Source organism: Nycticebus coucang, chromosome 21, assembly GCF_027406575.1.
Source record: "Nycticebus coucang isolate mNycCou1 chromosome 21, mNycCou1.pri, whole genome shotgun sequence".
NCBI classification, from domain to species: domain Eukaryota; kingdom Metazoa; phylum Chordata; class Mammalia; order Primates; family Lorisidae; genus Nycticebus; species Nycticebus coucang.
Genome location: NC_069800.1, coordinates 4,377,386 through 4,390,352, shown reverse-complemented (window position 1 = coordinate 4,390,352; position 12,967 = coordinate 4,377,386). Strand labels below are relative to the sequence as shown.

General features: G+C 40.0%; 1 protein-coding gene across 1 annotated transcript in view; it reads right to left on the bottom strand.

The window, feature by feature from the left end:
* LOC128573726 (sodium/bile acid cotransporter 7-like) overlaps positions 1 to 11,767 on the bottom strand; it is a 123,099-nt gene extending 111,332 nt beyond the window's left edge. Inside the window, exons 1-2 of the mRNA XM_053574093.1 lie at positions 11,581 to 11,767; positions 2,321 to 2,403 (exon numbers count right to left, since the gene is read on the bottom strand). Of these exons, the coding sequence (XP_053430068.1) occupies positions 2,321 to 2,403; positions 11,581 to 11,662 (165 nt within the window). The 5' untranslated portion in view covers positions 11,663 to 11,767. The remainder of the gene's footprint in view (positions 1 to 2,320; positions 2,404 to 11,580) is intronic.
* Between the last annotated feature and the right edge of the window lie 1,200 nt (positions 11,768 to 12,967).

Below are 12,967 nucleotides of genomic sequence, written 5' to 3'. Positions count from 1 at the left end.
TATTTAAATGAATTGCCCCTACCACAGTCTGTTATGTGACAAACCTTCTGAAACTGCAGGTTTGAAGTTAGCTAAATGTAAAATAAATTTTAAATGTGACCTTATTTCACTTCAACAAAACATAATCTCAGAAACCAATTTCAACAGGTATTTCAAAAATGAATTATCAACTGTCATAAAGCTGAAGATGTAGCATTGCATTAGTACAGTGTCCTTTATAATTTTTACAAATAAGTGAAACAAATTTTAGAATACACATCATTAAATAAACGTATGAGTAATACCGTAGAAACATTCAATATAAATAAACTTGAATAAGATCAACATAAATGCTTCCAAATAAACTTAATTCAATAATAATTTACAGTCTTCTGTATGCAAAAATCCACTATCCTAAGACCTCATAAGATACACAAATCATAGTCCATGCTGCAATTAATTTAGTATTACTACCTAGAAAACAAATAACAAGATTACTACCTTCTAATTTGTAAGTTAGGTTACCCAGGAAATTAGTAGAGCTTAGAGATGGCTTAATACCATACAATGATGCAATCTAGGACATCTTAAGTTAAATGGCTTTTGAAAATGACTTGATGGGAGCTCCAGTGGCGCAATTTAGCTCATGGTACTTACATGAAAATGACTTAACGTATTAGTCTGAAAGGGCCTTTGATGGAGGAAATAGCTTTGATGGTTACTTAGATACCATGATAAACCAGGAGATCAAGGCACTTCATCATTACATCCAAATTAGTGGGATGACTCGGAACGTTTCTTAGGTGCTTACAAAAGAAGTTGGTCCTCAGAGAAATGCTGAAAGCTGTGACATTCTTCCTTCTTTAATTCCTACATCCCACAAAGTTGGCTGCTTTACAGAATAGCATTAAGTAAGAAGTGAAGGAGAGAAATCAAGTCTCTTGCCAGCTTTCCTATGTCATAAGTAACAGCTGTCGCCATTAAGCAGCCACTAGACATAGTTGGAGCAACGTCCCAAGAAGAGGACTTAGATAAGGCAGCTGTTCCTCAAAGAACATAAGCCAAGTGCAGCAGGAAGACCTCCCAGTAACTATCCTCCTGCATCACTCTGCCTCACATTGGAGAACCAATATTAGAACTCGGGTATTGACAGAAAAAGCTTGTACCCAATAACCACTAATCATGGTCCTCTCATATCAATATTCTTTACAAAAACTGGGATTTGACATATTTAGGAAATCCCATCCTATTCCACTTTTTCCAGAAGAGCAGTAATTAGTAAGAATACTTACAATTCCTGAAACAAAATTCATCAGTTGTAGACACTACACACTAATCCTACATGTATCAAAAAAACTCCCCCAAAAAGATTCATATCAACATACAGAATACATAAATTCAATAAAATAATATTTTTCCATCTTGCTACTAGGGTGATCTAAGGAAAAGGTAACTAAATTAGTGTTCATTCAAATCACAATGAACCAGAATGAATAATGCTGAGCCAGAATGTTAAGTTTTAAAACCATTTTCAAAAAATATCCTTCTTACAGTAAGATTTCCCTATCTACATAAGAATAAGCCCATTAGAATAACTTTATGTAATTTCTTCAAAAGCAAATGGTTATTTCTTCTCTTTTTTTCTTCTATTGTAAGTCAAAAGAGACTCTTAAGATCTACTTGTTTTTCTCTCCCATGTGAAAAAATATTTAGATTTCTTTACTTCCAAGAAAAGCCTAGGTTCAGTGAAACCTGGATCAGTAAATAACATTATCCATATTGGCTATATGAGATTTGGACTTGGCATGAAAAAATACCAATATTTAAATTAATTAGTTAATTATTAATTATTTATTAATAGATATGCTAAGGAAGGATATTTTAAAAATAAAAATTACTTAAAAGTTATGACAAAATAAGCAGTATTTGAACAGCATGGGTCCTGGGGAAAAAAGATAGATCCACAGAAGTTATAAAAACCACAACTAAACAACAGCTCAAACGTGCCCAAGCACAATAGTCACCAGGGTAGGAAGACATGAAAATGCTTCAGTTCAATCATGTATTAAAAACATACTCATTATAACCATATCCTCAGGGTCCATGCTGCTAACCATAAAGTTTTTATAATATGCATATGTAGAAATGAAATAAAAGTCCTTTGCACACAAGGCTACAAGTCCTTCAAGATAACCTGAAGTCCAAGTTATCTTCTGTCACAGGGAAACCTTCAGATTATAGCTAATTATAGCTATAACTGCCTTTGTGAAAGGACTGTGAAATTTCAAGTACAAATTAAATTTTTCTCCCTGCTTTTCATGTGCCCCACCGGTGATAGTACCTCCGTTTTTAATGATAGTCCACTGTTAAAGAATATTGTTGCAACAGCAATGCAGGATACAGTTATTTCTGGCTTCAGTGGTCCTAAAAAGAGAAAAATGAGTTATTGTTAGAAAAAATTTCCAGTAGATAACTTGGTATAAAAGTAGAATCTATTACAGGACAACAAATGGCACTTTCCATTTTAGTGTTGCCTCTAGTGTCCTCTCCTGACAGAGGTAAGCTTTTGTGTAACGTAGCTAACTCCAGAGAGGATTTTCCAAAGGGCAAAGACCACGGCTGTCTGGTTTAGCATAGCATCCTCAGACCAGAAAATCAGCACATAGGAAAGCAGGAAGGTAACATAATTCAATGCAGGTGCTAATTATATCTATCATGGTATCAGTGCTTATATAACAATCAAAATACCTCTGAATCCAAAGAAGAGAATCAATGGAAGGAAGTTCCCTTCTCTTTAGCAACTATTAGTTTCTTACTTCTTCCCAGAAATAAAAGCTTATAATCATGCATGTACTCAGTATTCATTCTAAAAATACTTATTGAGCACTTACTATGTGAATGAGATAATACATATAGAGTACTTAATAGTATATTGCTATGATTATAATTACTATTAAATTGTTCCAGGCCCTGGGGATACCATGATGAATCAGACAGGCCTGGTCCTTACCCTCCAGGAAATTGGGTTATTTCCACCGCAAATGTGTCAGTACTGTGAGAACAACAGGGGCAATCCTGACATTTAAAGTATCATTTCTAACTTGCATATAGTTGGGTTTAAAACTTAAAATATTATCCAAAGAATATTCTTTTTTTTTTTTTTTTTTTGTAGAGACAGAGTCTCACTTTATGGCCCTCAGTAGAGTGCCGTGGCATCACACAGCTCATAGCAACCTCCAACTCCTGGGCTTAGGCGATTCTCTTGCCTCAGCCTCTGGAGTAAGCTGTGGCTACAGGTGCCCACTATTTTTTTCTTGCGGTTGGGCCGGGGCTGGGTTTGAACCTGCCACCCTCGGTATATGGGGCCAGCGCCCTCCCCACTGAGCCACAGGCACCGCCCCCAAAGAATGTTCTTTTAAAAGACGGAGGTCTAAAAAACTGACTTTTACACTTGTATGAGGTCTATCAATTATGTTCATGAACTCGTCCTAGAAAAAGTGCTACATTCCTGAATATCAATTATTACAGTCACCACTGAAGTACTCCCCTTGGGAAGCTATGCACCAATGCCAGCCCCTAGTCCACACTAGGTCCACCAGCAATTTTGGAACTCTTTTTCTAGAATGACCATCAGAGCTACCATTGCATGGCACACAAAAATAAGCAAAAATAATGAATGTCACTCAGCAAGACACCACTACATGTCAATTCAAACACAGCTGTGAGACACTAATATACCAAGGTTATGAAACCTTACTGAGTTGTTTGTACAGTGCTGCCAACATAAGAACAAGGTGAAGGGTAGACTAGGTGCTGGCATCAGTGTATAGCTCCCCAAGGGGAGTACTTGGAAGGTGACCATAGTGATACTCAGCAAGGAGGTATGTAGCACTTTTTCTAGGATGCGTTCACAAACTTAATTGTCAGAACTGTATATCAGTGATTCTCTTGCAGTGACAATTTGGCTTCCCCACAGACATTTGGCAATGTTTGAAAACTTTCTTTGGTTATTTTCACTTGGGGATATGGTGTGCTACTGGTATCTAGTGGGTAGAGATCAGGAATTCTGATATACATCCCAGAAGGCACAGAACAGCCCCTCCAACACCAAACTCCCATGTTTAAAATGTCAATAGTGCCAAGGCTGAGAAATCCTGATATATACCAGCATGTTACAATCCAAGATCTTCTCATACTTGACACTCTCTACAGTGCTCTTATACTGGATTGAGTAGTGTCCAGCTCCAAAATTAATGTCCGGTCCACCAGATTTTGTGAATATGACCTTTTTTGGAAATAGGGTCTTTGCAGATGTAATCAAGTTAAGATGAGGTCTTGTTGAATTAAGAGTAGTTGCTAATTCAGTGACTGGTACTCTTATAAAAAGGAGAAAATTTGGACACATAGACACGTACACAGGGAAGGTACCATGAGAAGACAGAGGCAGAAAATGGAGTTATACTTCCATAAGCCAAGGAATGCCAAGGATAGCTGGCAACCACCACAGGCTACAAGAGGCAAGGAAGAGTTCTTCCCCAGAGCCTTTGGAGGACATCTTGACTTCAGACTTTTGGCCTCCAGAACATGAGAGAATAATTTTCTGTAGAATTATGCCACCTGGTTTGTGGTAAATTGTCGCAGCAGCCCTGAGAAACTAATACATCCCCTAAATAAAACAAGACCATAATCACAACTCCTCCATACCCTCAAACCCTCCACTTACTCAGTAAATGGACAGAAGACCAAGCTCAGGAAGAAAAAAATCACCATTTATGCATTCAACAAATATTTACAAATATCTACTACGTCTTAGGCATTTGAGGTAGAACAGTGAATAAAAGAAACAAAGTTAATTATACTCTACTCTTAATAGATTTGACATGTACCCTTGCAATATACACCATAGGTGAGGTCCCACCCATTACTCTCCTTCCACCAACCTCCTCCCTCCCCTCCTTCTCTTCTCTCCTTCACTGGGGACTATAGTTGTGTTTTATCTTTCATATGAAAGCGCGGGTGATTATATATTGATTTCATAATAGTACTGAATACACTGGATAGTTTTTCTTCCATTCTTGAGATACTTTACTAAGAAGAATATGTTCCAGTTCCATCCATGTAAACATAGAAGAGGTCAAGTCTCCATCTTTTTTTAAGGCTGCATGATATTCCATCATATACATATACCACAATTTGTTAATCCATTCATGAGTTGATGGGCACTTGGGCTGCTTCCATGACTTGACAATTATGAATTGGTTAAGCGGAGAGTATAAATGTCTTAACACAATAATTAAGTGAAGTGAAGGTTATGTTAACCAGTTTGATGTAAGCATTCCAAATGGTATATAAAATCAGCATATTGTACCCCATAAATGCATTAATGTACACAGTTATGATTTAATAAAAAAAATTAAGAGGTAAAAAAGAGATAGAAACAAAGATGTCCTTAAACTTTGAGATAAATAAATGCTTGGCGTTTACATAAACCATTTGCTGAGATGGGAGAAAAGGGAGCAAAGGGGAGAAGGCAAGTGCAAAAGGCATTCCGTTGGGGGCATAAGGTTATTCAAAAACTGTTAGAAAGATGCATTATTTCTAGACTCGTGAGCGAATCTGTCTCAGCAGCTAATAACTACTAGAAGCATTTATAAGTATTTCTAATAACTAATTGAAGTAGTTATTTCTTCAACAGCTGAGGAGGGTGATTCAGGAGCAGATTTTAAAGTAAGTGGATTTGGGAAGAAAACACAGTAGAACTTCTATAGGTTGACTGCCCAAGGGACTGTAACAAACTGGTCAACACACAAAGGCAGTCTACATAATAAACTAGGCCTACTGCACTGATAGGTACACATGCATGTCTGGTCTGTGAAAATTAGGTCAATTTAGGGAGGAGGTCAACTACAGAAGTTCTACAGTTATTTCCCACAAACTGTAAATGACCTGATTTTTTTTTTTTGAGACCCACGAACTGTAAATGACCTGATCTTTTTTTCTTTTTTTTTTTTGAGACAGAGTCTCAAGCTGTCACCCTGAATACAGTGCTGTGGCGGCACAGCTCACGGCAACCTCAAACTCTTGGCCTTAAGCGATTCTCTTGCCCCAGCTTCCCAAGTAGCTGGGACTACAGGCGCCCACCACAACGCCTGGCTATTTTGTGGTTGCAGTTGTCATTGTCATTTGGCAGGCCAGGGCTGGATTCAAACCCTCCAGCTCAGGTGTATATACCTGGCACCTAGCTGCTGAGCTACATACGCCAAGCCAAATGACCTGATTTTTAAAAATTTGTATCATTTTCAGTTTCCTCCAATCCCCTGCTTTTAATGAGACTTTATTATTCTTGAATTCTTTATTATTCTATCATTGTAGTTTCATCCACAGTGGTGCCTCCAGAATTTCTACATATGAAGGGTAAGAATTAGGAATATGGTAGCAAATGAGAGCTCAGGGACATGTCCAGAGATGCATCTCCACAGCAAACACATAACATATTACTTTGGAAAATGAAAACATCTACCTTAATTGACCAACTTTACTCTTTAAGAAGCTAACTTCATCCACACTACACACACACATAAATACATATAAATATTAACTAATTAGTATTAATTCAATGGAAGAATTCCTGACTTTTCATGTTTTAAATCCTAGAGAGGGAGTATACACCTTATGTTTTAGATACACATCAAAATAACTCTAATCCACAAAAGGACATGAGCAAGGATATTCCTGGACTGCCTACAATGCATCTTTTAGGGGGAAAGAATAATTAACTTTTTTGGCTCAGCGCCTATAGCTCAGTGGCTAGGGTGGCAGCCACATAACAGTGGAGCTGGTAGGTTCGAATCCAGCCAGGGCCTGCCAAACAACAATGACAACTAGAACCAAAAAAAAAAAAAAAAAAAGAAATAGCCAGGCGTTGTGGTGGGCGCCTGTAGTCCTGGCTTCTTGGGAGGCCAAGGCAAAAAAATTGCTTAAGCCCAAGAGTTTGAGGTTGCTGTGAGCTGTGACGCCACAACCCTCTACTGAGGGCAACAAAGTGAGACTGTTCAAAAAAAAGAATAATTAATTTTCATTCAGAGAAACCCAAGGCCCCTCTAAGACACAATCAACTGAGAGGTTAACCGATAGCCCAAGGTGATAACGCAAAACTAGAAGTTACCTAGGGCAAAAATAAAACTTAGTGAATATTTACGCAGAGGTAAGAGTTGAAACTAAGATATAAAAATGATATGCATCCCCTCCCCAACCTAACAATTATATCCACTAAGTCACCAAAATAACCAGATACTGATCTTGAGATGGCTATAAAGCTCAAATTGGAAATGTGTATCTACTTTTGCATTAAACATAAAAGAATAAAATGTTTATGATCAAAATGGAATGGGGAGTCACAATCAAAAGAAAAATCTGCCATAAAAATGAAGCAATTTTTGGACTCCAAAGCTCATGCTTTTTAATAGTAGGAAAAAACAAAATGTTTAGGAATACTTAAGAATGCAAGGTAGCCGGGCGTTGTGGTGGGCGCCTGTAGTCCCAGCTGTTCGGGAGGCTGAGGCAGGAGATTCGCTGAAGCCCAAGAGCTAGAGGTTGCTGTGAGTCCTGTGACATCATGGCACTCTACTGAAGGCGGTAAAGTGAGACTCTGTCTCTACAAAAAAAAAAAAAAAAGAATGCAAGGAACTATTACCATTTCACAAAAGCCACTTATCACCAAGGTAAACTTTATCTCCAAACCTACTCTAAAATAGTCTAGGATATTCATGCTAGTCTATTTAAGGTTATGGTATGTTTCTGGTCATGATTTTTAATGAAAAAACAAAGCAGTTTCCTTTTTAGGATTAATGTCTTATTAACAGGAATAATTAAAATGCAGGTGGAAATGAAAACCTCAGTCTGTATTTCCAAAGAAGTAAACTTTCCCTTCCTGAGAACTAACTGCACAGTGCTGAACTCCCATAAACTATAAAGTGTGCAATAGCTCAGGGCTTCCCTAAGTCACACCGGAACAGACTATCATATTTACATCTACCATAAACTATAAAGTGTGCAATAGCTCAGGGCTTCCCTAAGTCACACCGGAACAGACTATCATATTTACATCTACCATGGCTTTTGAATTTCAATCTGCTTTTCTATATGTAAATAAAATTCAACTTATTAAAAGCAACAGAGAACTAAGAACTAAATTATCTAAGCTTCTGCCCCTTTGGATAGTTATTCAATATCTATAATTTAGGGTTTCCATGTGCCAATTTAGGTATCCATGTGTGTGATACTTTAAGTATAGAAGTCTCATACCTGAAAATAGTATAGTCATTAAGGAGTTAATCCAAGTAAAGGTGAGGTGAGCATCTTAACAACTAATTAAAAACTACAAAAAATTGTCCTGTTTAAAAGAATGCCTAAAAATATTGTCTGATTGAAAATTGTCCAATGTGAATGCATTAAAAATCACACATTCCCATTGTACAAAGCCCACAAATGGAAACTTTTGACTAAAAGTTACAAGCCAAAAGAGGTCCTTTAGAACACTCTAAAGAGCAGGCTATAACACTAATATTTTCAGCCACCACTCCTCTCCTGGTTCCTAGATTTTTGTTGTTTTATCTAGAGGACTGTGTGAACAAATGAAAACCTGAAAGAGCCAATCCTTTCAGATGGATCCCAAGTGTCTAACTGTGTTTAAATTTAAAATAGAGCCAAGTGACAATTTGCTGACTGTGGATCAACACACACACAGAGTCCTCTGAAAACCCACACCTTTTTATCTTTGGGACTTTTGGGGCTCACCTGAATCAACCAATCAGAGTTCACTTGACTCAAAGCTCAGCTACATTTACCAATCAAAACTAAGCAAGTTTCAGTATTTTACTTGCATAAATAGATCTGATTGAGTACTTGGGGTGGGAATTTTTGCTATAAAACCCAAGCCTTCCCTTTGCTCTCCGGCGCACCGTCTTTTATACCAAAGGTTGTTTGTGTCTTTTTGGTTTGCAAACTAGTCACTGGAATAAAGTCTTTTTTCTCCAAATTCCCTGTCAGATAATTCTTGTTCACAAGTGAAAGTGTGATTTGGTACTATTTGGAGATTTGTTTTTATTTATGAGGGTCAGGTGTGAAGGTCAATTCAACATGCTTTCTTGTGCCCAAGAGTTTGAGTTTGTTGTGAGCTAAGACCCTATGGCACTCTACTGAGGGTGACAAAGTGAGACTCTGTCTCAAAAAAAAAAAAAAAGTTCAACAGAAGCATCAATAACTTAGTTTCATAGCCTACGAAGGAAATCCCAAACAATTGTTCATTTAACTTCTGGTTTCAAAAAAAGTGACTTTTACACATAGACAGCTATCAAAGAAATCATATTAATACATTCTAATATTAGCTGATTTTACTCTGCTCCTTTGGGCTAAAAAATCAGGACATGGGAAATGTCTTTATTATATAAATGCCCTTCTATATAATGGTTATTCATTTTCAGTAATATTTTTTTGCCAGAAACATTAGTATAGATTTTGCAACTGATATGAAGTTAGGGGGAATCCTGGTCCCAGTGCTTCCTCTTCCCCATACTAGATAACTTAACCTAGAGTGAGCCACCTGGCCTCAGGCTTCATTCAGTATCCTCAACTGTAAAAGAAGCATGTTGGCTTAACATACTTTCAAAGTCCCTTCCAGCTCTTAACGTTCTGTTCTTTTAGAATTAAAGAATCAATTGTCCTATATTAATGGCATAAAGACTAGTAAATGAGTAACAGTTCTAAGATACAATAATGTACCAAAACTTCAATAAGCAGAGTCCAAGGGAACAAATAACATTGCAGAATCTATCTCACACATGCAGGAAGACCTCAGGGAAATCATTCAGCATTCAACAATCTTTCTTCCCACAGAGCATATACTCAATACATCGTGTACTAAGATGAATACAGAGGAACAAAATTTTAAAACAACAACAACAACAACATAACTTTAATCTCCACAAATTTTGCTTAAATGATTCTTTTAAGAATGTTCCCATAGGTTCAGTGCCCGTAGCTCAATCAGCTAAGGCGCCAGCCACATACACCAGATCTGGGGAGTTCCAATCCAGCCCTGGCTTGCCAGACAACAATGACAATTACAACCAAAAAATAGCCAGGCGTTGTGGCGGGCGCCTGTAGTCCCAGCTACTTGGGAGGCTGGGAGATTCGCTTAAGCCCAGGAGATGGAGGTTGCGGTGAGCTGTGACATCACGGCACTCTACCCAGGGCGACAGCCTGAGGCTCTGTCTCAAAAAAAAAAAAAGAATGTTTCCATAAACTACTGCTAGATAGAGGAACTGGAGGCAGTCAGGGGAGAAGGAACCACTACTATTCTCCTGAGAGATCATTCTCGTCCATCATGCTTTAACAAAAATGTACAAATAACTTCTAACATCCTCATGAACACTCCCTACCATAAAGACGGTGTGTTCGTTTCTGTTCTTAATTGCCTGTTGTATGACTTCCCCATTATACCCGTCAATAAGTTTAGAAACTGACAAGGTCAAAAGACGAATGAACTGAAGAAATTCAATTAATGTTTGTGAAAAGTAGGACAAGATTGTCTAAAGGTGAGGGGAGCATAAAAAGCTATTTCTAGTATTCCCACTAGTCCCCATCACCCCAATATAAAGTTCCCGCTATTCAAAGATTTGAGTATGTTTTTAGGCCATCTACATTTCCTTGCCCTAATACACACCACACAGTCTGTCTAACACAGGCTGTATTTGTTAGACTGCTAGCCTAGCAACTGAACCCCAGCAGCACACGGAAGTAGTGTCCTGTAATGAAAGGGCGGCGCCTGTGGCTCAGTGAGTAGGGCGCCGGCCCCATATACCGAGGGTGGTGGGTTCAAACCCAGACCCGGCCGAACTGTAACAACAAAAAAATAGCCGGGCGTTGTGGTGGGCGCCTGTAGTCCCAGCTGCTCGGGAGGCTGAGGCAAGAGAATCACATAAGCCCAAGAGCTGGAGGTTGCTGTGAGCCATGTGACGCCACGGCACTCTACCGAGGGCAGTAAAGTGAGACTCTGTCTCTACAAAAAAAAAAAAAAAGAAAGAGCGCAACGGGTCAGTCGGGCTAGGAGTTTCTGGAGCGCCAGCAACTGCAGCAAATCATCACTCTCCGATATGTGGGCCACAAAATCTGAGTTCAGGGCGGGGGTGCCACTTTTGTTTTTTTCCTTGACGTTTTTATAAGGTGGGGGCGGGGAGGAGTTGGAAGTAGATTAGATAAAGTCCACTCCATGAAGTCCTGGCTAGCTAGAGTCCCTTGGGATAGGATGCTACTTTGAAGGCAAGAGGAATAAGTTTAATTCTCTATAACCTCACACCTTAACACTGATAAGAGTTATTGTTCGCGGAAAAGGCTACCTGTGCTCAAATTCCTTTGTCCCATTCCGAATTACAAGTTTTCCCTGGGGTTGGTAAATTGGAAAATCAGCAAAAGGGCCAAGGGCTGGCCAGTGCCCCCGAGATTGGCAAGCACTTGCCAATTATGGTCATCCCTCCTTTCCAAGATTCATATATTACTTCTGAAGCGGGGACCGAGGGGGAGCCGGAGAGGTGCAACACTTACCCCCATTCACCCCTATGGATGGCTCCAGCTTAGCTGCGGCGATCGCCAGTACTATTCCGACCATGAACCATTCTTTCTTCATTCTCTCCAGCAGCCTCGTTTGTTAGGGTGGGTGGGTTTTGTTAATTTGTTTGGCTTTTTTTCTTTTCAAACTGCGATTGCTCAATCCCCGGGGCGTCTCCACACTTTCCTCAGTCCCTGCAGACATGCAGCAGAGCAAGTCAAATTGCCACTAGTAAACTAAAGACCTGGGGGTTGCTCCGGCGGCTTTGAGAAAGGCTGGGAGTAGTAGTATCCAGTGACAGGAAAGTCTCACAGAGCGCCGCCATCACTACCCTATGGTTCCTAATAGACGCGCGTAGCGACGCTGCACTTTTGACCGCGGGCTCGCAAGGGCAGATATACCGAAACAAAGTCTTAGGTCAAGCCGGCAAACGCAAGCTATCGGGGAAGTTAAGGCTGGCTGTTGGTTGGGGCCGATAGACCTACCGCCGTCAAGACCTGCACAACCTTCTGAATGACAGGGGCGGGAAAGAGCCTTACAACGACGTAGCACCAGGCTTCATTGAGAGCTCTGCCTCAACAAACCTTTACAGAACAGCCGCCCGTGTGTCTGGAGTATACCCCACAGAGTATATCCCCATGGAGAGCCTCTTTTTTGCTCGGCCATGGGTCCGAGAAGAGCTAGCGTGGACTTGGAGGCGAAATTTTTCTATCGGAGCTGCTGCAGCACCATGCAGGGTTTTTTTTGTGTGTGGCGCGCTTCTTCAGACCATTACGGCGTTTCCCCGACAACGCCATTGACTTGTGCGCTGGGGGAGGGGAGGCCGCTCTTCGCCACCGGGTTCCCAAGCCCGCAGCCGGAGTTTGTGGCGCTCCGCAGACAGCGCGGGGAAGGATCTTCCTCTTTGGTTTTTTTTTTTTTTATAATTATTATTATTATTTTTTATTTTTATTAAACCATAGCTGGGTACATTAGTATGATCGTGGAGCACCATACACTTGGTTCATAGATCGTTTGACACATTTTCATCACATTAGTTAACATAGCTTTTGTAGCATTTTCTTAGTTATTTTGCTAAGACCTTTACATTCCACATTTACTAGGATTCACATATACCCTTGTAAGATGCACCACAGGTGTAACTGTAGTCCAGGTTGGATTGCAAATTGGACCGGGCTGGCGCTCACGTTTGCAGGACCGCTGCTCTCCAAAGTCCTAACCCCAAGGAGGGCTGGCCGGACCTTGCCAGCTTTTGTCGGCTGTGGGTGGGGGCTTGGCCCAGATCCCCGCCGCTCCTGGGTTAACACCTGCCAGCGAGAGTGGAGGGAATTGTTAGAGTGGGCGGGCATGTCTTTCTTTGGGGGCGGTAAGTGAGTCTTACGA